The following is a 26,035-nucleotide window of genomic DNA, read 5'->3' on the forward strand; positions in this document are numbered from 1 at the left end:
CGGGCACTATATAAGCAAATGTATACATACATACATATATACACAACTATATTCGGCTTATATGTAGGAGATGAGTATATAAGCCATGTAGTTTCATAATTATATACCAAACGTTCGCAATCAATAGATATATAGCGCAATACATGCAATGTGCACACAACCTATTCACACACACACACACAAACACAAACATGTATAAACACATATTCATTAAGTTAATGCATAGTGCTAGTGTTTCCATATATGTTTGTGCATTTAAGTGCCAATGTGCTATGGAAAATTGCATCTGTGTTGCACATTTCTTCCACATTTTCTATTCCCTCAATACCACAACTTTTTTCGTGCATACATATGAATACATCCCCGAAAACGCACACACGTGCATTTGCATGTGTATATGTGTTTTTATACCAGTAAATGTCTTACCCTAGCTTCTTGCCTTAATCTTCGATTTTCTTAGCTTCTGTGTGCAAATGCTGTAGTTTGCTAATTTTGTCATATTTCCCAAGCATCTCTTACCGCCACCTCCTCTATATATCGAAATATCCTTTCTTAAGCACTTCTTACTATTAAGAAAATAAATTTCATGTTTTCTAAGATTTCCCTTGATTGTTGCTTAGGAAATCTTTTTCGTAGCTACGCATCTCTTTTGGACTACTTTCGGACTTGTTCCTATATCATTAAAAAAAAGGAAAAAATGGAGTTATTTGAGTTTGTAACGAAACAATTTTTTGATTTTGAAAAATGTTATTCAAATAGCAATTCAAGATCTGTCTACAATATAAAGTACTACAAAAAAAATTCCCAGGAGTATTTTTTTTTAATTCGCTTCAATACTGCTCGAAAACTATGGCCACCTAAAATTAAAATTATTTAATAAAATTTTCCATCATTACTGTAACTTTTGTATTCCAAAAAATTTTTTATTATTTTGTATGTTTCTGTAAACATTTTAAGTTACTTAAGAAGTCCGTCATTATACAAAAAAAATTTTAAAAACTAAATACGGATATGCTTTACTGGAAAATCTTATGCAGATCAAGACCCTTCTTTTATGTAGTCTCATGCAAAACTAAATTGGAATCACTGTCGTTCATAGGGGTTCCTTTGGAAAAAAAAAAAGATTTTGATTATTCGCCCAGAATCAGCCAAATGTAGCAATATATTTTTATACAATTCTCAAATATAAATAATGAAGCGTAAAATAAAGTAGTGAAATTCCTGCTTCTTATCTCCAGAATAAATGATCAAATTCAGGGCTTTATGCTGACGTAACCGCTTAAAATTAAGATTTTATCTTTTTTTATTATATATAAAACATTCATAATGGCAATGGCTACTTTATAAAATTAGACTGGAATGAAGCTCTTTGACTCTCAGCAACCCAAACAAGTTTATTATAAGTTATATTCAGTTAGAGATGCACCTTGCTAACAGCGAGAGCTCTCTAGAACTTTTCTGATTTATCCCTGGCCTGACGGATCTTGCGACTACGCAGTCGCTGGTAGTGGAACAACCCTTGTTAAGCAGGTTGAAAGATCCGTACCGTCCGTGATGGCAAGACACAGGAAGTCAACGGAGCTCCTACCCGTTTTCCTTGCTTAGTTATTGAGACTGCAGTGCCTGTCCTAGCGCAGTCATCAACCTTACAGTTTCCTACAATACCGTTGTGGTCAGGCACCCTAACCAATGAAATCATAAAGTAAAATAAAGGCCAGGAGTATATACATCTCTTTACTAGCCTTGAGCGCACAGTCAGCGAACTCTATGACAATATCGCTGCCTACTATCGGTGTAGATAGTCATGACTCTGAATGTGACTACGCTCCAGAGCAGTAAATATACTGCAACCTTTATTGCAACTCTTCAACGAATACTTTTAACTTTTTCTAAAGCATAATCATCAAAAGATTGATAAAGATACAAGTCAAACTGGTAAATAGATCCAAGTCCATTAAGACATTGTTTTAACCGATTTTAAGTATTAGCAAGTAACGAGCTAATTATTCTCAAACGATAATTAAGTCTTCAAAATTTTCGTATTTTAAAAGCAAAATACTCGCCACAAAGATTAAATACCTTTTTGTATTGCACAAAATTGAACCCCATATAAATACATATTTAAGTGATCCGATTTAAAACGATCCATAATTTTATTATTTCACATTCGGCATTCCAATACTTTGCGGTACTGATCCTTGGAATTATATAACTATATAAAAAATGTTTCAGATATGAGTTTAGTAATAAATCTTACATCAAGGTAGAAGCGCAACAATATGCCGTATTTTTGGGTATCAATATTGTTTGCCTCGCTGAGAGCAGTGCGCTTTAAAATTGTTTAGCTCAAAATTAATCAAGAAGCTATCCTGTAAACTGTAACGATTACAAAAATTACCGGTGGTGGTTAGAATAATAATTGCAGTAATTACCTGTAATAATATCAGTAACTATTAGATTAATTACCAGTAATTATTACAATTATTTCCAGTAATTATTAAAATAAATACCAGTAAGTATTACATTAATTATCAAAAAATATTGCAATAACTTACAGTAATGATTACAGTAATTATCAGTAATGATTACATTAATTATCAGTAAAAATTGGATTAATTACCTGCCATGCTTATAATAAATGTAGGTGGTGGTTACATTACTTACCAGTAATCATTACACTAATTATCATTAATGCTTAAATTAATTAATTATGTTAATTATCAAAAACTATTGCAATAATTAACAGTAATTATTACATTTATTATCAGCAATTATTACAATAATTATCTGTAAAAGTTAAATTAATTACTCGCCGTGATTATAACGAATGCCAGTAATGATTACACTTGTTGTCAGTAATGCTCAAAGTAATTACCATTAAGGATTACTTTAATCATCGAAAACTATTGCAACAATTAACAGTAATGATTACAGTAATTACCAGTAATTATGACGTAAATTACTAGAAGTTATTAAAGTAATTACCAGCAATGACCAGCAATACTTACCAGTAATGACTACATTTATCATAGGAAAAGCATTTACTTCTAAAATCAAAAAGACTTGCTGGAGATTGTAGTTAAGTAACACATAAAATATCTTACCCACCCATACATACATACATATATATAACAGTATATATTTATGTAATATAAAATATATTAAAATATATTTTTTATATGCATGCACATATACATATATTATACATAAGCTCGAGTCATACTTTGAAATTTAATTATTTAAAATTTTAATTTAACAAAACACAAATTTTAATTTATATTTTCAACTTACTTCTGTGGCAGGCGAGTTATTGCATAAGCATAACATACAATTTACATACATACATGGCAAACATATACGCTTTACTGCTTTATTACGAAAATTTGTTTTTGTTGCTGGCACATCTTGAGTGCAATCTTGTAAGAAGCCTACGCACAAAAATCTATAGGCCGATCACCTTAAAAGAGCCTTTGCCTGGACATTTCTGCAATTTTCTAATGCCGGACTCGAAAGCTTTTGTTTGTATTTAATAACTGCGTTCAAATGTGTGTGTATGTATTTATGCACATGTGTGTGTGTGAGTGCTATGCAACTACTTCAAAATTTTCTCAACATTTTGATTTAATTGCATTGGCCACAGACACAGACGTTCTGGCAAAGAGTCATACATATATATATTTATATATAATAGAAGCCATTGCGAGCACACACATACATACGTACATATAAATATATAATACATTATTTCATATGCATTATATGCTTATAAGATTTCCTCTGCAATTTTCAATCATCTCTAAGTTTCTAATAACCGACCATAAAAAGTATTTGTGCATATGAGAGTGTGTTAATGTTGCTTCATTATATGCGTGCGCATATGCATACCTATTTGTGCGTATATTTATGCATTGCCAAGCAAATGCCTCAAGTAGCAGCAACTGAACTTCTTTCCCTACTGCAATAATAAAATACACTATAAATAAACATACATATGTGTGTGTGTGTGTACGTTCTATTTGCTTGCATTTCTTTGAGTTGTTGTTATTGTAGTAACATTATTTCGGCAAGATTTTGTAATAATATTATTGAAGAAATATCGAAATTGTCATCGACTTCAACGAAACTCATTTAAAATTAAGACTACACAGATTTTTCATTTTGATTTCTGTGTATTGGAATGCGTGTATGCACTCAAGCAAACATAAGCATGCTCTTAGGCGTATGCAGATACTTAGCTATTGCATTATGTATAGACAATGCTCTTCTACAAAGAAATTTTAAATGAGAATATTTTTTTTGTGCAAATTTACATAATTAATGTCAATAAGCGGAGCCTTTTCTTAACTTAATTTTAATGTAGATTGCGAAACTCAACATTTTCAATGAATTGTGTTTGAAATCACAGTTTCAGTAAGGATTTTACTATAAGAGAAGTTATTTCAAATGCTCATAGCTTGCTTTTTTCTAACCAAACTTGAAATTATTTTAACTCAATTCATATGCATGTAGAAAGAGTGATTATCTGACGACGCAATTACGCCTTGAGGCGTTGTGTAACCACCGGTACTAAAATCCCTTTTCTAAACTGTGTTCTGTCTCAACTAGTCGGTACTCCTGAGAAAGTTTATCAAAAATTATTACAGTAAATACGAGTAATGATTACAGTAATTATCAGTTATGATTACCGTAATTACCAATAATGATTACCGTAATTACTAGTACTGATTATTGATGTAATTAGCTTACTAGTAATGATGAAAGTAATTAACACCAATCATTACCCTAATTATCAATAATGAATACAATAATTATGGTTACTGTAATTACAAGTAATGATTACAAAAATCATCAGTAATGAATACAGTTGTTAGCAGTATTGGTGCTATCTGTGAAACCTCCAAAACGCGGCCAAGAAACGCTCGACCGATAGTTGTAGTGCTTTCCCTGTACAAAGCTTTGCATTCGCGTAGAAGATATTTTAAAATTCCTTATTCTCTTGACCGCAACTACAATAGTCATTGTATGATGTTCTCAGTCTGCTGATAGATATAATAATTACTTCTTAGATCTCCTACAAAAGTTCCTTTTAAAACCTTTAATATTCGAAATATGCGCTCCATATTTAATTCACGCCACGTCTGCCTGTTTGTTAAGCAAGTTAGGGGTTAACCCCACTGCATATGCATTAGTATAGATGCTTATTCCTGTGGCTCTGTTTACTTCACCCCTTTTCTACACTTCTATGGAATGGAAGACAATATTGATTGTTCGAACATACGTGGTATTGGGTAGAAACGGGAATACACTAAGTGTCTTATAATGTCACTTATAACAGACGACTAATACGGAAGATTCCTTCAGTTTAAAAGCTCACTTCGCTCACTTCGACGTTAGAAGTCGTCTGCCGAAATTAATTCAAGAATGGGAAACCATTTCTTAGCGATGTTGGAAATCGGAATCGAAAATTTTTTACTTTTCCTTTGCAAATATTTTATATACATATATTCCCAAAATATGTATAAGAATTCAATAAGCACACTGGATACCTACAATTTAATAAAAAAATTTGGGGGAGCTGATATAATGCCCACAGCTTTGACATTTAAGAACAAGAAGCTATCACTTTAATCTCATGAAAGTTGGGGATATGCGTTGATTTGAGATATAAGTACATAACTACACTTCTCAATAAGTTGACCTTAGTCGCTATTTCGTTAAGTTATTCTGCTATATTCCTCCAAACAGACAGACTACACATCGACTATGCTTAGAAACAGTCTAGTTATATTCAAAAAATGTGATTACTTGTGAAACTTATACCAGCTGTGTTTGAATTGCCGAGAAGTTTCCAGCATTTTCTTTCACAAGACGTATGAGCTAATTTGGTTGATTCGCCACGAAAGTGTTTATTATGACATAAAATCCTTCACACGATATCATTTCCAATAAATATTGACAACAAGGTACTTCAAAGTGATTCTTAATATACATATGTATATGCTTAGTTGTTGTTTATCTGCCGTTAAATTCAAATTTCAGGGATGATACCTATAATAACAGTGTTGCCATGCACTAGCTGAACAACTGACATTTCCAGTGTTGTCATACTCTTACGAATTTAATTTATTTCTTTCGAAACTCTCAGCGACTTCTGCGGGAAATTTATTATACCTGCCGAGAACGTATATTTTTTTACGTTCTCTGCTTGCTGGTGCAAGTGACTGTAGATGCCGCAATCGGAAATCGCAAGGTACTGTTCACGAATAGAGAAAACTTTATAGTTCGCGCGGCATCTAGTGGTGTCTAGCAATAGAAATAACAATTTGTAGAAAAGGTATGTAATAGGGTTTACAGTATTTTTTTGTTTTTAGGGTTAATAAGGTATGATTTTCGTTAGTTTTATGAAAAGTGTATATGTACTGCTCAAACCTCTATTAGCGGAGAAGGCCATTCGATTTCCAAACAGGAAATCATTGCAGACTTACAGCTAACAATTAATAGGTAAATAAACATGTCTTAAACACATATTTACTCTAATGAAAGTAGAAATATCTTCATATCTCTTAAACTCTTCTAAATGTGCTTATAGAAGAAAAATTCATTCATAAATTCATTATGTGGTCCAGCTGGGTCGATTAGCCGTAATGTCCTTTTCTTCACCGCGCTACCAGTTTAGCTCCGGTATATACATACCTCTCCTACCTTGGCTAAAACGGTTTTTTATTTCCGATTCCCGTTGTCGGAAGCAATCATTTTGTTCATTTGGCTCTGATACCGGCCGTCATGTCCGCATGACAGTGTCGGACCCGGATTGCTTAGTAACATCACCACTACGCTTGTGACCACAACTTGCATCAATTTATTCCTTTGGGCTCTCATCCATCCAGCACATCAACGAAAAGGCTTTTTAGCTGACGGCTTGGCCTCTGTTGCTGGGCACTGCTAGCGGTTCCGACGTTAGAAGTCGTCTTAAATTAAGCAATCGTGCAATCAATAGAATCTTTGAGCTGCATTAAAAGCCTCTCATTGGTTGCCGGTTGCAGTAGCACTCTTTTCAACAGGTAGGCAGCACGTCACTTCTCTACATGTCTTGGCTTCTTTGGGTAATCGGCTTAAAAATATTTCACTTCTTGGCAGACGCACTACTAGCAGCGACAGCTTTCGTGTCTCCAGCTTAGATTGTTGTCTTAATGCCGGCTGTTTTCGAGCTAAACCGATCCAAACGAGGTCAGATTTCCAAAAAAACAGACCTTGGCCGGATGAAACACGGGTCAATTCCGGTAATGTAGAACCAGGTGTCGTAGGAATTGGTTATTTTCGAGCTCGTTGCAAACGTTGCCCTCTTTTGAACCCAGTTACTTCAGGGGATTTGCGGGAGCCGTGTCGATACTCTGTACGGGACGCATGACCTCTTGGACTCCTTGATCCAGCTCTTTCTTGTAAGGATAACTCTTTTATTTGAAAATGTATCTTCACGAAATTTGGTTAAGATTTTTTTTCTAAGACAGCGTTACAATCTCCGAATAAACTATTCATATCGGACCACTATAAGATATAGCTGTCACACAAACGGATTGTTAAATACTTTAAGCTATAAGTAATGTAACGTTTATTCATGTTTTAATCACTCTTTGTTTTGATGACATATCATGAATTCAATGCCTCGGCTTTCAAAGGATTACAAACAGAGTATTATAATAATAAAGCCGAAATTTTCCCAATGAATGCGTGTTAATAAACGAATGCTAATTAAAATTCATGTTGTTGAAAATTAGGCGTAGTATACATATTTGAAATCTCTGTCTAAAATCACAAAACAACAAAAACAAAAATCGAATAAAAACAATAAGCATTTGAATTCATTTGAAAATATGCACATAAATGAAATTATTTTAGCAGAGGCATTCAAAAATATTTACACAAACACACGTACACGGGTATATGGATGCAAAGTCACGAGTCCAAACCGCAGACCGCACACAAACACACGCGGCCATAAGCATTAATCATTTGCCCAGCCACCCCCCATCAAGCAGAATCGCACCAAACGAGACGCACATAGCAACCCCACAATACATTCGTTAGATACACAAAAATATATTCGCAACCCAACACATATAAACGCTTCCGCACACACATACACACAATCGGATTTCGAAAATCATTTTCACTTTCATTCCAGTTTCCCATAAAACTTACAACGAACTTTGCGGCCACCCACCACCGGCGCCCGCTTAAAGCCGGTCTGCAGCGTGTTGTAGAACCTCACTCAACCCAACTGAGGTTACCCCGTACACCGGCAGCGAAATCACGTGCTCGTCGAACCCCACAGCGTCTGCTGGCAATGTGCTCTGAGAGCCACCCCAACGTCTAAACCGGTGTCGTTCGCTTAATTTCCGCTCCATCACCTCCTACTGCATATGCCCCGCTACCGCTAATCGCTTACACCGGCTATAACGGCATTTTACACAACAGCTGTTTCTGCCGACCAGGCGCTTGGCAACAATTTTCCAATGTTGTCAATGTCGTTTGCCGTCGGTGACTTCCAGCTGAAAATACCACCGTGCGCCCGGTTGGGAGCGTAAGGTGTTTTGTAAAGTTACACAAATATGCCTGCGTTTAACTGTTGTTGTGAGCAACAACTGCTGGGGGATGCCCAATATTTGTTGCTCTCACCCTTCGCTATCTTATTGCTATGATACTACTAAATCAAAGATTAACACTATGGTCTTTTACACATACACTCCCTCTCTCTCTCTCTCTCTTTTATTATCAGCTTGCTTCCAAGGTGGTAGCTTTCTCTCATCCGTTTAATTGCTGGTTCAAAAATAGCTTTTTCACAAACTGCCTATATCTAGCCACCCATCCTTGTGCTGGTCGCTCACACTCTGCTCTCAGTAATGCGCTCGTTCTCTATCTGTTGCCCTTTCTGACCAAACATTTGTGGTCCTATGTGACCCTAAATATAGTTAATAATCATATACAGTTTTAGCACCCACGTATATACATACAGTGTTTCGAAGGCGGAGAAAAATACGAAAACTAAAAAATCGTTTGTATTAGTTTGGTTAGTTAGGAGACGCTGGCTGGCTGTCGGTCCATTTATAGACCTACAGGTCCTTAGTAGTGCGAGAAGGAAGTTCATTATTAAAACAAGCCGAACCTTGTGTCGTGCAGGGCATCCCTTGAACTGCGAAGGTTATAATTATCCAAGCCAAGTTCTGGGTAAGCAGACAGAAGCAGAGGACGCGTTCAATTGTTTTTCTCACGCCTACTTTCCTTATAATAGTTAATCTTCAATAGAACTCTCTCCGCGTTTCATTGAAAATTATTTCAATCACTAAAATTTAGTATGAAATTTGTCAATATTGAGAATTTTCTTCAATGTCAGAGTTTCATGTAAATTATAAAGAGTTAGACCAAACATTTCTAACTGTAATACCAGACCAGAATATATATTTTTGTAAATATTATTCCTCAAAAATTGTTTCGAACCCATCTTTCACACATCAAAATCCAACCAAATTTGCAACCCTCAGCAAGCGACTACATCTAATTTTGTTGTTGAAGAAGATATGTAATTCAAACAAACAAACTTTGCTCTCATTAACACTTCAAAACTCTCCCACCAGCACCCACGCTCACAAAAAAGCTACAGTGCTCCATCACTACTACCCTACACTAGGCCACCTTCTAGGGGTCGATGTTCGTTGCCAAGCTTAATAAAATAAAACAATCTCTTTCAATAGATATCAGTAAATGTTTGTCTTCTCGCCCTTACCAAGTCCACATTGAAGGTAGTTAGGCATAATGTGCTTTTTACGTCGACAGCACGAGTAGCACCAGGCAGCGCGGCGACTTACCAGCTGTTCCGACGAACTCACGTGCATAACATGTGCCGATTTGTGAGCGCGCAATTTGCAGCTTCTGCAAAGGTATCTCTCGCTAATATTTAATTTTGCTTTGGTTGTACTCACGAGTATTTGTTGTGTGGAATGTTGGCACGTCGGGCCTCATTTGTTGAATCAAACGGGTATAGAGGTTATAAAGTTTCAGATTTTCAAACATTCAAGTTTGCTTAATTTTTGACTTAAAAGTCGAAAGTTTGTGCAACGGGTAAGAAGTTTCTTCACGAAGCAAGCTCTTAGACATTTAAAAAAGTGAGTGAATGACTTTAAACTATGGATCCTCGATCAAGAAAGCTTAAAAGTTCTGTACAAACTTTTTTCTTGTTAGAGAAAATCTTGTTCAAAGACCAGACTGAATTGATCTACCTTGAAGATCCGCATACTACTGCCAATATTTTTTGTTTGGTACAGATCTCAAAAAATTTTAGTATGCTACTTTTCATGTGTCAAGTGTATGTCTTCTAGCTACGTCTAATAGTTCGCCGAAGGTAAAACTGCCGATTTATTACAATTTCAGCCTTAGCAATGCTAGAAAATAGAGGCGAAAGTATATGGATATTGCCACCTCAAGATTTTCAGCCTTACCACATGAATACCTATAGGACTAATGTCAAGTAATACAGAAAATTTCTTGCGTTCTGCTCTAGTAAAAAAGAATATTTCATTCGCACAGAAGCAGGTCGTCGACCAACGCCTGCTAAGTGCACGCTAGGCCCATTGATTCCCTCTAAGATTGAGCTGACCAAGCTGTTTGACCTTATCTACCAATGTTTAATGCAGTGATTGATCTTCTGTCTAATTAGTCTATCCCAATCTAAAATCTATCTATTTATCGTAAACTTAGAGAGAGAGCTTTAAAAGTACAACCTTATCCGTTTCTGACGGATATTTTCATTGGATCAATATTGTTTAACCATTCCACAAATCTAAAATGTATATAACAAGTAAGGAAGGGCTAAGTTTGGGTGTCACCGAACATTTTATACTCTCGCATCAAATATCATATTTGTGCAAAGTTTTATTCCGCTATCATCATTGGTTCCTAATGTATATATTATACAGAGAAGGTATCAGATGGAATTCAAAATAGCTTTACATTGGAAGAAGGCGTGGTTGTCAACCGATTTCAAAAGTATTTCGTACATGTCATCAGGGTCATTAAGGAAATATTATATACCGAATTTCATTGAAATCGGTTGAGTACTTCCTGAGATATGGTTTTTGGTCCATAAGTGGGCGACGCACGCCCATTTTCAATTTTTAAAAGAGCCTAGATGCAGCTTCCTTCTACCATTTCTTAAGTAAAATTTTGTGTTTCTGACGTTTTTTGTTAGTCGGTTAACGCACTTTTAGTGATTTTCAACATAACCTTTGTATGGGAGGTGGGCGTGGTTATTATCCGATTTCTTCCATTTTTGAACTGTTTATGGAAATGCCTGAAGGAAACGACTTTACAGAGTTTGGTTGACATAGCTATAGTAATTTCCGAGATATGTACAAAAACTTAGTAGGGGGCGGGGCCATGCCCACTTTTCAAAGAAAATTACGTCCACATATGCCCCTTCCTAATGCGATCCTCTGTGCCAAATTTCATTTTAATACCTTCATTTATGGCTTAGTTATGACACTTTATATACATCCGGATTTCAACTCTACTTGTCGCCCTGATCACTTTGGTATATATAAACCTATATCTGACTCTTTTAGTTTTAGGACTTACAAACAACCGTTTTGTGAACAAAACTATAATACTCTCTTTAGGAACTTTGTTGCGAGAGTATAAAAATCTTAAATAGAGCTTAAAAAACTTACAGCTTTCGTCCGCTTTTGATAGATTTTTCGATTAGATCACTATTGGCGAAACTTTCCACAATTCTAAAATTTAATCAGAAGTTTAAAGTGAGTTGCTTTCTTAAGTGCACTTTATCAAAACTTGCAGTCTAAACCACTTCTGACAGACGATTTTGTTAGATCAATATTTGCCCACCTTTCCACAAACCTAAATTGTCCTAATCGTAGAGTGAGCTTAAAAAGCTCATAATTTATAGCTTTCTAAAACATGCTTTAAAAAAAAACACAACTTCGAAGCTTTTTTCATGTTATTAGTATTTTTTATTTTATTTTTTTATTTTTATTTTTTTTTTTTGTAAAAAACAAGTACATTTTACGAATGTGGAAAACCGGTTTCCGTTATTTGTGTTTTTTTAGAAATTTATAAATGTGCATAAATATACTGCAAAATGCAGTTAAAAAGTGAAAATTATTATTAGTACATAGAAATGTATAAAGATATTTGATATTTTTAAGAAAATACTACTAATTTCTACTGAAGCTTCAGTGAAGTATGCTTAGAATGCAAAAAATATATATGCATAACGGTTTTTTAACCAAATTTGGCAAAAACAAAACTTAAATGGGAATGCGCGCTTTCCACAAACTATAATAAATTAAAGCTATTAAAAAGCACTAGCATACTAGCATGTGTGTGGTAAGCTTTAAAGCTCACCAAGAATTTAAAAAAAAGAGAAAACAATAACTTTCACACGAGCGGAAAGTTGAAGCGTGAAAACTTTACAAAAGTAATAAAGCAAAATGTTTTTTTTACTTTAAGCATAATTATTTACAATAACTAAGTATGTGTGCGTGAAAGAAAGTGTTGAAAAAGCGCTACAAAACTACTACGTTGCATTTAAAAAGCACTAAGCATAATATATACAAATAAATTAAGTACTTTCTTTCGAGAGAAAAATGTTGAATTTGATATTTGTCTGCAAATAATTTTGCACTAGTCCATAAAGTTTGCGTACGTGACTGTTTGGTCGACGACTGGATACGAATTCAACAGAATAAGCTCACCAGCGTCGTCATCAGGCAAAAGGTCGATACGTTCTTTTATGGTGCGAGGCGGCGGGACGGGACGTTTGAAAACGATCGCCGCGCCAACCATTATATATATGACAGAGAGCGCCACCAGCATGGGGAAGGAGAAGACGATGCGCGCCATAAGTATTTTCTGTTTCTTGCCAGCGCCGGCAATGGAGGGGATGAAGGAACCTGCAAAGGGGAAATAAAAAATTATGAATACTCATGAATTTTGTAGAGGAGATTTCAGGAACTTCGTCCCTATGACATAAAATGTGCGATATTTGAGCCTGCACCGACCATAAAATGTCACATATTGTGCTTTTATAATAAGCTCTCTCTGTACCGCTAATAAAGCGGTTAATTTTTTCTAGTTAACTGAGTCCAAAATAGCGCTGACATAAGTTTTACTCTCTCTTGAACTTTCACTTACAAAAAGCTTTCGAAAAGCTCCACTACTCACCGTTCATACTCTTTGATTCACAACGCTCACCGATGTAACCATCAGCGCAAATACACGAATGTATCGTGTCATTGCCGATGGGATAACGAAAGCAGCGTCCACGATTCAAGCAGAACTCGGTATTGAACTGACCGCTGCATGGAAGTGACAAGAGATCGCGTACGGTCTTCAAGTCGTTCATAACATTCTCCATACCATCACCAACGCTACTGGCGATTGTCGTGGATGCAGGGGTCGGTATTGTTGTGGAGCTCGCCTCTACATTCTGCTGCTCATCCACAACGGCAGAAGTTCGCGCTCTTTGAGTTGTACTAATGGCACTATCAGCGCGAGTGCTTTGCTGTGAAATCGTAGTAGCCGCCGTTGTTTGTGTTTTAGTTGAATGTGGGATAGCACTGCTTAAGCTTGTTGTACTCATTTCCGTAGTAGTTGTGGTTGAAGTTGTTGTTGTTGTGTCGAAAGCTGCTGCATCAAATATACCAAGCAGACTCTCAAACGAATCACTTCCGAAGTTCCCCAACTGCATTGCAGCACCGAATATATCCGATTCGGTGCTATTCTCCTCATGCCCATTCTTATTCTTGGAGCGCGTGTGCTCATCTGTGTAGTTTTTTATATAGTCAATATCGCTTTTGGTTAATTCCACATAGTGTGGTAACTTTTGTTGTTGCTGCTGTTGTTGCTGATGTTGTTGCTGTTGCAACTGCTCGTAATCTTCGTGTTCGTAATCGTAATCATCGCTTTGCGAATGGTGCAAACGCTGTTGTTGTACGATCTGCAGTGTGTGTTCCTTGAGCAGTAATAATCGGCTCGAACAACAATCTGTATGGAAGTGGATAAGGTGGAAAGTTTCATTAGTCGAGGTTAGATTTTAATAATATATTTATAGAGATTATTTGAAACGAATGATAGTATCAGTCGATATTTGAATGAGAATGGTACGAAAAACTTAAGGTAGCTAAACAAGCAGACTGCTTTCAAATCGTGATGAAACTGAAAATTTGTATGGTATGAAAGTATTGAACACTAAATCACTTCTATGTGAGTCTTCAAGAGAGAACTGTGTGAGTTCACAGTATCGATCAACACCTAAAAAACATTTGAGGAGCATTCTAGTAATGAAAATGATTATTGCTAAAAGGCGTCAGATCTTAAAAGGGTTTACTTCTTCAGTAAAATATAGGCTTTGCAACAAAAGATCGCGATAAGAGATCTAGATCCCAAATAGTATCTTGGTCATTATTATACAAGGAACATATTGATCTTGAATAGTATAAAGGTAATTATTGTGCCTAGCACTATTAGAGTGATGAAATAAATTACGTCTGGTCATTTACAGACAAAAATCTCTGTACATATCGAGAAGAACGTAAATCTATAAAATCGAAAAGCATACATAGAACTTCTCGGCTAAAAAAAGTGTCATCTAAATAAAACCCAATTATGAAATGTCTGAACTTGTGGATCACTGTGGTAGCCAGATTTAATCAATAGTCATCTGATAATCGTAACATAGTTTTTGATTTGGCCGCCATAGCAATATTATTAGAGGTACCCACTATTGATTTAAAGGTCATGGTTTGGTAAGTTACAGTTTTTAATTTGTAATCACCAATCGGTTGGATATATAAACTGTCAGTAGTATTCTGCTTGAAAAAGTTTTTCCAAAAAGGGCGTCAGAGTTTCCAAGGCTCAACATCTTGTGTAAAATCTAGGCACACAACAATACAATAACTATATCACGAAGGGTAGTAAGAACATTGTTACACCGGGAACTGTTTTATCCTTTAAAGTGGTGAAAAGATGAAATCTGCGATAATGATAATTAATTTATTTATATAAATCTTGGAGCATATTGAGATGAATGTAAGTCCATAACTGAAATTTTATCCGACTTCCATCTCCCTTCTAACAGCTTGTTAACTATGATCAGATGCTGAGAAAGTATTTTCAAAGACCAATTGGATCAATTAGATTTACCGATCACAAATTTTAAAGGTGATAGACGTAATCGCTTCGAAAATAGTTCAAGGATGAATGTTATATGGAATGAATATAATTGAAAAAAGAAAAACCGGCTGCACCGAAACTACAATGCCCTTCATAGGTGTCTTTTTTTTAGCATAGAAGGCTATAAAAAGGTACTTATCTTGATTTTGAGCGGTCAATTTGAATTGCAGTTACATGCAATTTCTTCGGAGATTCTAACTATGCTTTGGATACAAATTTTTGTTAAATTTCATGAAGAAAGCTCGGCAGTTTTCCAAACAAGGGCTTGAGTTTCATCGGTCAGTTTGTATGACAGTTATGTGCTATAGTTATCGGATACGGCGGTTCCGACAAATAAGCAGCTTATTGATGGGAAAAGTACGTATGACAATTTTCAGGCCAATATCTCAAAAACTGGGAGACTGGTTCTCAGAAGGGAAGGGCACGTTGATTATAAATAAACATATCTTCTCTATGGGGCCCAAAACGTCGAACGCTTTTGGGTATTAAAAACAATTAAAATTATTGTGGAAAACTTAATGGCTGTCCAGCGCATAAAAAGAGAGGTTCCAAAAAATTTTATTAAAAAATGTTTAGTGAAAACGCCGAAGGCTGTATAATGCTCTAAAAGTTATTCCTAGATATAACATATCAGCGCTAAAGGAGTGTATTAAAATAATAATGAAATCGATCAAATTTTGTCTTCATAGTAAGATAAGAGATCTTTGTAATCCCGTGGATGTTTTCAGGCTAAAGAAGTTGCCAAAGTATGTTCCAAGTCTGATAATAAGAACTTGATAGATAGACTTAAAAAGAGAGTGAGGTTGCGGAAGTAGCGGTAGGAATTCTGAATTAATTTTTCAGAAATAAGTGGATTTTTAATTGAACAAAAAAAAAAAAAAATTATCTCATAAAATCCTAATATGTCAGACGTGCCCATCTATAATTTCAACAATTAGAATTTGCTATATATCTGTGCATATTTTTTTCATAAATAAACAATTTTCATAATCATTTCCGTTGAAAATTTCATTCTATGAGTAATAACGCTGCAGTTGAAATTTATTCGCTGACGTCTAGATCACACACTTCCTTGGACAACAAAGAAAACGCTGCTTTCGTAGACATAAATTATGAGCATATGTGTTCTTTGTTGTATGTATGCTTGTGTGTACGTACCCGTCACTACGACGATTGTTGACAGCATGAAAATTACTCTCAGCAAATTTTCCGAAATTTGCATTATACAAATATTACGCGGTCATAAATGATATTCACCACACTGAGAACGTGTGTGGCGAATAAGCGTGATGTGTGAGAAGAAAAGAACGCGAAAAAGTCAAATAAAGTGGATTTTCAATATCGAATTGAAAAACAAAAACAAGAAATCCAAGCAGTAATTCAGACAGCAGCAGGCGGCGACGACGAGCAGTGAAGCGCCAAAAATCCAACTGAAAATCGGGAGGTTAATTGAAGGTGATGCCACTGCAGCAACACGATCGTGCGCTACACGTGTAACGACGAAAATTCGTTGCAAATATTAACACGGAAAATGCGCAAAACTTGCATGCTCATAGCGTGTACACTGTGAGAAATTATTTGTAGAAATTTTTAGACAAAAAGTTCGATGCCAATGTTGGAACGCGATTACTGGAACGACACACTGCGCGGTTCAAGAGCGAGAGAGACACGCGTTGGCATTTAATAGGAGTCACATAACCGCAAAATAAGTTGCGCTTTTCTTTAGTACTTTTTTCTTTTTTTAATACATAACTTAATTCACCACTTTAATGTAATAAACCACTTTATTTGAATAAGTTTTTTGAAAATTTATTTTGAAGATTTAATAAACTCTGTATTAATACGAAGCGCAAAACTACTCGCTACGTAGTAATTGCTTGGACGCGTACGCGTACGTCGAATCCCGTTGCTCGTCAATGGGCGCACAAAATGAGACTGTGGTGAATGGGCGGCGTGAGCGTGGTGACAGGCCGCCGCGGAGCTACAATTCGTTCATAGCAGATCGTCGCGCGCAGCGTCCACTGCGTTGAATGTCATTTGCAGTACATTTCATTTTCGTTACGATTTTAGAGAGACACCGCGTTGACGCGCCCGCATTGTGGGTGCTTGGGGGGCGGGTGGTGCTCCTTTGATTTAAGGCGTGCGCGTGGGAGAATCGCGCTGGCTGCAAGGAATGCCAAAATAGCTTTTATTAGCGTAGACGCTTTTATTTCAGAACAATTTGTGCGTTTCTGTTATGAGCACGGGGGAGGTGTTTAAGTGTTTGCGGTGTGGTGGAGGGCCGAAAGTGAATGAAAATTATTGCATTTTTCATTTATTTGTTTTCTATGCGATTAAAGCATTACAAATGGGCAATCAGTGGGTGAGTAATAGACAAAATGTTTGAGGTGTTGTTGGTGGGTCGACGGTGATGCTCTTCGTGTACGGTGCTAGGAATGTCACGTCAAAAGACTACAAAATAAATGTAATTAAAGTGAAACCATAAATTTAACAGTGACGGAATATATTTATAAACATTTTTTATTGTATGTATGTATTTATCGAAATTGATAAGATATAAAAAAAAATTTTCTAATAATGAAATTAAAAAAAAATTTATTTTGAAAACATAAAAAATTCATATCGAAGGGAACAATAATTTACGGCTGATCTGTGGTGGAGAAGAAGATGGAAAGGGATATAGTCCTTCCGTTGAGTCCAGTTTTCAGCGACTCGTTCGAGCTTTTCGAAACGCGTGATGTTCCAAAGCCTGTATAGAGGCGGGATAGTCCGTTTAGACTCTACATATCTCCACAGGCAAAAGTCTTACAGTATGCTAGGACACGATCTTGGTGGCCAATCGACCGCCCAAAATGGGAAAATCTCCGCTCACCGAAGTGTTCTCTCAATAAATCCTTTGATTGCTGCAATGGAAGTGGCTGAAGTCATCTAATTGAAAATATCTTCGCGATCAGTTTGCTCTTCGTCTCAAATGCGGCAATTTTACCTTTCATACCCATTTAGCTAGAAAAAAAACGCTGAACAAAATTTGGCTCAAAAACGTCGGATCTTGTTGGAACTGTATTGTATTGTATTTTGTAAGCTTTTAATTTAAGATTTTGACGTAAAATCCGCCATGTCCTTCTATATGTCATACGGCAGCTTTATTTTCTTCCCTGCGTGCTGGACATAGTCTATTCGGTCGAATATTATCCAAAAATGAATTGATCCATCGACCTATCTGTCCTCTTTGCAGCCTATCGTCTTCATAAGAGTCAGTTGCGAGGAGCCAAAATTGTGGTTAAATAAGAAATGTTTAAATTCGTACACAACCATTAAATTTTAAAGCTTTCGGTCAGCAATGTACATTTATAAATAATGTAATGTTTCTCGCTCTCCCTCCATCTCTACTGCATCGACTCAACGCATTTTGGTTAATATTTTAAGTATAAAGCATATCTAATGCTACATTGGTGCTATAATACCTGAATCTTTTGGAAAAGCGACATCAGATAAATGTTTGTCTGAGAAGCCTACATTCATCAAACTCATCATTACTGGTGACTAGACATGGCTTCATGAATATCCAAAAGAAAGATGAAAAGATTAAAGGTCGCAGAAGATACTGAAAGCCACAGCCACAGCAAAGCAAACAAGAGTACTTGAAAATTGGATTAAGAATTGTCATGCTTGTATTGGCTCGGAAGCTTAAGCGATAATAAAGATTTGCGTCAAAATATAATATTTGAATTTTTTTTTTTTTTTTTTTTTTTTTTGTTTTTTGTGAATACGGGTCAAATTTTATATACATTTTTCAAAAACAAATCTTTATTAATATTTTACTTTAATGCTATATGAAAGGTATATAATATGTCTACGTCGAACCTGTTCTAACTGTTGGTATGAACGCCAAATGGTTTGGTGGCAACATCTTATTTTGCTTTCAATCACGGAGAGCACATCGCTTGCTACTCATACTGGTATGCATATTTATTATATTTGGCGCTCACTGCAAATTCTTTCTGCAAATGTTTGAGAGAGAACCAAGTACCCAAGAACAATAGAAAAATGTTAAACTTACAAAGTTTAGACTAATATACATATGTATAAATGTAACGCTTACTTATAAGAAAATAGTGAGATATTTAAATTATTTAAGCAAGTTTAAACAAAATATTCATGCCTTCTCCTTGCACATTCCTTAATTTGTCCGTATCATATATACTAAATAAAAGCCTTCTTGACAGCTGGTGCGCGCTTTCATGTATTTATATGTGTTTATATGTTTTTTCAGCACGCTGCTTGTTTGTTTGTGAATGTTTGTGCAGCGAAGCGGCAGCCATAAATGCCAATTGGTTTTGCTGTTGTTGTTAATTTGTATAACTTAACGGTTGGGCTGAAGAGAGCGCCCAATGTGCGGGATTTTGAATTGTCAAGGGTTGTGTGTGTGGAACTGGCAACAAATGCATTGAGCGGATAGGTTGCTTAGCTGCAGCATAATGAGAAGAGCAAAGTAGAGAGAGAATGAGTGTCTAAAATGTAAGGTAGCGTAATGAGGTGGCCAGATTAAACTTTTCATGAATCTCCACCAGTCGGCAGAAAAGCTTATGAGCACTTAATTGATAGGTTTGGGTATATTTTCAGAAATATATAAATACATATGAACATATGATATTAATGATCCGTTGTTTTAAATACGTTAAAAACTTAGAGTAATAAAACAGTATATCTGTTTTTTCCATGAATTTTACGAATATAACAAAACTTTTTGAGGCTTCTTTTATCGAGTTTAGATTGTTTTTGGTATTTGGCACAGTCCTTCGCTTGTTTCGCTTTCATTACAAGGCCTGGCTGAAAATTTATTCCCACAACTTGAAGTTTAATTCAATGAACATTAGCACCTTTATGGTGAGAGCAACATCATAACTAAACCTATATACCTCACTTTACTTGAAAAGCGATTATAGAGTCGAATATAAGCGTTCTTCAATAACATAGCCAAACTATTTTTTCACTTTAGTTTACTTTGAAATCATATCAATACGTCTTTTTCATGATAGTCTATCTTGTTGATTGCTGTGTATGTTTTCCCGAACAGCAATTTCCAATTAAACAGATATAGACATTTCTCTACTGTTTTGACTAATCTTTAATTTACAAATTTACCTCATATCTTAGTTCTATAAGCTCAAAATCTTTTATTATTTTCGAACGTGCTTACTCTGTCTTCAACATTTTTCGTTGGGTGTCCGCTCTCAGCAACTACACTGAGAGCAAGTAATGACGCCTACAGCCACAAACAAAATGTGTGACGTTGTCACAGCAATTGCGGTGCGCTGCGACAATGAGCAGCGAAGTTAGACCGCAAACGGAAGAAGCGCGGCACGGCGTATTGCATAGGGCAGACGTAAGCCAGTGGGCCAAAGCGACTGACAAATAGCGAACACGACTGACAGAGCACGAAGCTGGACCCACATGCGGGTGTATGTTGAGTAAGCGATTGACTGCCTGCAAAAACTGATTATGGCACAGAGAAGCGTAGTAAACTTTAACAAGTGTTTGTTGTAGTGCATAAAACGCGTGCCTCCACCAAGCCAACGGCCGACAACACAACAGACCGAACAACCGAGTACCAACAGAATTCCAAAGTTACTGTGTATTTGGCTGACATTTGGGTTTGCTGACGCTTATGTGAAAGCTTGCAGCGCTACGGCGCGCTCCTACGTGTGTGTGGCACGTGAGTGTGCGCTGGCGTTAGTTGCGGCAGTAAATAGTGTTTGTGCTTAGTCGTTTGCAGCAAGCTGGTTTTGGATTGCTATTTCCACTTTAGCCACTGTGCTGGCGCTCACCTGCCAGCAACCAAGAGCCGAGGGCCAACATGCCCCAACCCCAGCAGACACATCATTCGTCAGTTGTACGTGAATCGGTTCGGTCGCTTAGCAGACGCAAAAAGTTTGTTGCCTTGTTGCTGTTTTTATTTGCCGGCGCTGAGTTTGTGCAGCTATGCGTGCGAGTGAGCGCCGAAGTGTTTACTGGTGTTAATGTTTAGTGATTTTTCAGATTCGTTTTCGACGTGAGAGCGCCGATTGTGCGGCAACAACAATGCGTTTGGCTGACGTTTGTTTAGTGCAAAGGTGGTAGGGCAAAAGTATTGCGGCTACTAATTCGATCGTTGCACATACACACATATATTCACACACACACACACACACACACACAAAAGCTGAGCAGTGCGAAATTTTTACGCTCGCGAAACTCTCTCAAGCGCTCTATGAAACGCGCTCTCTGCCACTAGCGGTCAAGCGCTACATTGCATTCGATTTGTTGCCAGCGTCACTTTTGCACTCCGCGCTGACGCTGACGCGCGCCCCCCTCCTTTGATGTGGCATTGTGGAAACTGAGTCGCTGGGTCGATATGTCGATCGGCGCTGGAAATGTGCAGTGAAGTCTAACAAAAGCATCTGCTCAATTAAATGCGATAAAAAAAATTTAAATACATAATATACAAGAGTGTGTCGGTAAGCGCAAACTAAAACAATCACAACAACAAAGCGCAGCAACAACCACCAAATCGAAATAGAAAAGCTTAGCGCTCAAACGTTGCGAAAGCATGAAAGTCTAAGCAGCTGCAGCGTTGTCGGTACGAAACGAAATTTGTAATAACACAATAATAATAACAACACTGGCAACCGCGACGCATGTAAAGCGCATCATTTGAATGCGCTGCCTCAGCTTCTCGTTGCTTAGCGAATTTTGCACAACGCTTTCGTTGGTGTGTGTGTGTGTGCGTGTGACTGCTGGAAGCTGCGCCGCTCAAGTGCCGTGTTCGCCGTTCGTGTTGGCCGTCAGTGGGCCAGCGCTGAGTTGCGAGTTGCTTTAGTAACGCCAACATTCGTTGTAGTCTGGCGTTGTGCGCGAAATTGTCAGGTCGTCGTCGTAGTCGTTGTCGTCATCGTCTTCGTTGATATTTTTGGTGTGCGTGCGAAATTATTTTGTAGTGAATTTTCGAAAAAAAGGAACAAAAAAGCGATTAGAGTGAAATTAAATCGTGGCTTAGACCAAAAATAGTGTGTTGTTTGAAAAATTGTATACAATGTAGCGCTTACATTTAATGCAGTGGTGAACAGTGAAAAATTTGAAATACTAGAAAAAAATCCTTAAAAGTGTTTGAATGTTTAAAAACGTGAAATTTTTCGAAAATCTCATACAACGCTTAAAAGTGTAGAGTTTTAATACAGTTTATGAAGTTTGGTTTTGCTAAATTAAATTATCGATTTTGAAACCCTTTTTGTGTTAATGATTACCTCTGCAGTGCTAAGGCTTACATGATAATAATTATCTCAGTTGTATGTAGAGAGAAGTACCTAAATTAATTATTGTGAAATTTGAAAATGAATTCTGCTAAGCTTCCTTGCAACTAAACATAGCAACCAGTAAAATGATTTCTACATGAAGTGATCCATTAACAGACAGTAAGTTTCAAATAAATACATATATTAAATATCTTTATATATATAATTTAAAAGTTGAAAGTTAATTTAAAAAGTAATATATAGTAAAAGCATCCATATGTATATTAGGGTGGGTCAAAAATACGATTTTTTTTCTTTGCTTGGTACTCTGAAAATTATATTCTCAGACATCTCTAAGAACATCTCGCTAAGTATGAGCTGAGATGTTAACGGAAAAAGTTTTATTATTTTTTTTTGGAAATTTTTCAGTTTCTTGTAAATTTTGGACGTCGATGAAAAAAAAAATACTATAAATCGGGCCTATTTTTCAAAGTGCCCAGTGAATAAAAATATTGGTTTTTCTAACCCACCCTAATATAAACGTATATATTTTTAATTGTAGACCGAGAAATAATCCCTTTCTATGTTACTAGTATTTTTGTGCATCCATGAAAGGATAAATATCAGTAGTTTAAAGACGAACGATTTATTATGAATTATTCCAAGAGTCAGCTCATTTGGGTTAATGATAACAATTACTGCACCTTATTGAGATAAACCTTTTAAGTGCGATAAAATTTAATAAGATCGTACTTAAATTGCAAGTACTTGTAGTAATGCTTTTATTTATTAAAGACAGCATTACCTATTTGAAGCTGTCACTTTTGTCCTCTTCCTGGCAATTTGTGAATTCCATCACTGCGCCTGCTAGGCGGTCAAGAATGAATAAAATAAATTTTTGATACCCTGTTCTAGTGTAAAACGCGTTAAGCAACGACCTGAAGAAATCGTAATAAGATAGAGCAAGGTCTGGGCTGAGTAGCTGAGTTATAAGGTGAGTGAGGTTAAACTTCTCAACTGCTAGTTTTCGCCTAGTTTTTAACAGGTATTGCAAGATAAGACCGAGAGTTGTCATGATGAACAATTATTGAGTCGTGTCTACTCGTGATATTCGGCAATCGCGTGCTTCAATTTAAAGGGTTTGTTGTCGGTAGCGTACCTATTAGTGATTTCATCGAGATTTAAGGGCTCATAACTCAGCATGCCCTTCTGATACCACCAATTACAAAGCATTATCTTAGAATTTTGTATTTACATTCGTTTGTTTTGTCGTTCATGTTAATGGTTGGTAGGTAAAGACGGGCTCAAGAGCAGCGCCTATAATAGGAGGATCTATGTAATCGAAATGGACTCAGATTTAATTCTGACCTCAGACCATTTTTCGAAATTGTTGGGGATTATTGTAAATATTTTCTGGTGCTACAACAACAAAATTGACAAAAATGTATATTCGAATTATTTTTATTTTCATCTTCAGAAAACTGCTAACGCAATTGACTGCTCTAGAAACGTGGCACACCAAAAGGAACGTTGGCATTAGTACTGGAAATTTAATAAAAGTAGATGTATACCCTCAGGTACAAAATATATCCACAAGTGTCTTTATATTATGAGTTACTGCCAGTAAGCTCCGTATAGAGTTCAAATTTGGGGTAACCCAACTAATTAAAAAAAAGGTACGTTATTCATGTCAAATGCAGTTCTCCGCATTTATGTGAGTGCACCACTTAATGTGACAAATTATCTCCTCCATAGAGTTTTTTTTTTTTACCTTTTAGTCGGATATCGTTATCGAGTATGTTGGTTGTATTTTTATTATGTCTCTACATTTTTCCCATGCTCGAGATCAATCTTTAGAGAAATGAAAAATAATTCATTAAAATATTTATTTTGATGCTGAGGTTTGTAGGAACATATTTTGTGGTGAGTTATTGAAGATTCTTTTGAAATCTCTCGAAGGAGTCTAATAATTGGAAATACATACAAATGTCACACTAAAATTCCATATACCATTTACTGTCAAATCAGACCTAAATCACGTGCACATGCCTAACTAAGTTTTCAAGCTTTGTGAACTGAGACTTCATATCAAATTACTGATATTTCAGTTAATTAAGTGAAATTGTCATATAATATTTATAGCGCTCGTTGGTAGTAGGCACGCACACACCCATAAAGCACACACACATATATTCATTGGTGTCACTGCAGTGTGACAATTCAACTAATCTAAATTGGAAAAAGGCGCACATTTCAAATTTCAATTACTTTGCATAAATAATTCAATTTAAAATTCTACTGACACTTGGCGCCCACGCACACATTATTGATTTTTCTTCCCAATTTGTTTTTTGTAATTGCTTTTTTCGCACATTATGCATAGCTACAACGAGTGCAATCGCACACATACACATCCATACATATAGCGATTCAATATGCAAATCTGAAATTAACTAAAGTCATGCAAAAGAACAAATAACCGTGTTATACTATACACTTATGTATGTGTGTGTGTGTGTGGGTGTGCGAAATCGCTTTAGTGAACCTGCGAACCTTTTTCTTCGGTGTGCGCAAACATTTATGCAACCAAATGAAATCATTTCAGGAAATGTCCTTCAATCAGCGCGTAACAAATAAACGCTTAGATCTGCTTACACCAAATATATGACAGGGTACAGACTTACGCACACACGCATACACCTAGCAAACACTTAAATGCTTTCTCTACGCAGTGTGCTGGTGTGTGTGGGCCGTTAGATATTTTTGTATGCATTGGCATAGAGGTAAATGGACTCGATGCTAAATTACCTCGCACGTTCCAGTCGGTAGTACCGATAGCTGTTCCCCGCCTGCGGGCCCGTTGACGGACATGGCGTTGGCAAGCCAAGAAAACGAGCATTAAAGCCACTTGCGAGTCGGCATTAAGTTCGTGTGCCAATCAAGAAAAACAATTGCTGCCACCGCCACTCCCATTACAAAGCATTCAACCAGCCGTGCCGGCAAAAGTTGAGGGTGTTTGTGTACTTATGTGCGCTGTGCGTACAGTGGTGTTGTCGCGGCTCAAATGTGAATACAGTTGATTTAATAGTTTATGCGGTTTTTGAGATATCGTTCCAAAATTTTCCACATACCCTTCTTTCCCCATAAAACTGCTCATTTGTCGAAACCGTGGATATCGGATCACCATTGGTTACCCTATAAACTGAACGATGAAGCTCAATTTCATATAAGAAATTTTTTAAGCTTCAAATTTAACAGTTTTCATTTAGACATTTGATATTTTTCTGTATGAACTCAATACTGAGAACTTTCGTTGATAAATATTCGAACCAATAGTAATATTATGGCATTTTGGCATGACACTTTCGTCACTAATAACCCACTGTACCACTTCAAATCAATTCTATGTATGAATGTTTGTGCAAATGGGCAGGGCATTGGCACCAAGAGAAATCACTTTGTCATAAATTAAGAAATTTTGCAAATTTTCGTTTATCGTTTATTATTTATTTTCTCTCTTT

The 26,035-nt window shown here is 36.3% G+C and overlaps 1 protein-coding gene across 1 annotated transcript; it reads right to left on the reverse strand.

Annotated features, from left to right (window-relative positions):
* Window positions 1-12,146: 12,146 nt before the first annotated feature.
* Window positions 12,147-17,191, reverse strand: LOC108967803 (protein gurken). Its single transcript, XM_018931429.1, has 3 exons — window positions 16,402-17,191; window positions 13,234-14,055; window positions 12,147-12,962 (listed from the first exon to the last, which is right to left on the reverse strand). The coding sequence occupies exons 1-3, from the start codon at window positions 16,463-16,465 to the stop codon at window positions 12,694-12,696; spliced, it is 1,155 nt and encodes a 384-aa protein (XP_018786974.1). The 5' UTR covers window positions 16,466-17,191; the 3' UTR covers window positions 12,147-12,693.
* Window positions 17,192-26,035: the final 8,844 nt, after the last annotated feature.

Source organism: Bactrocera latifrons, unplaced genomic scaffold (assembly GCF_001853355.1).
Source record: "Bactrocera latifrons isolate USDA-ARS-PBARC rearing strain unplaced genomic scaffold, ASM185335v1 scaffold_2, whole genome shotgun sequence".
In the NCBI taxonomy this organism is placed as follows: domain Eukaryota; kingdom Metazoa; phylum Arthropoda; class Insecta; order Diptera; family Tephritidae; genus Bactrocera; species Bactrocera latifrons.

What these genes read in the sequence shown, in the direction of transcription:
- LOC108967803 (XM_018931429.1), bottom strand. Translation starts at nt 16,465, where the DNA reads ATGCAAATTTCGGAAAATTTGCTGAGAGTAATTTTCATGCTGTCAACA. An exon ending in AACAATCGTCGTAGTGACGG is followed by an intron (nt 14,056 to 16,401) that starts GTACGTACACAC and finishes ACTTCCATACAG; the next exon opens with ATTGTTGTTCGAGCCGATTA. An exon ending in TGAATCAAAGAGTATGAACG is followed by an intron (nt 12,963 to 13,233) that starts GTGAGTAGTGGA and finishes TCCCCTTTGCAG; the next exon opens with GTTCCTTCATCCCCTCCATT.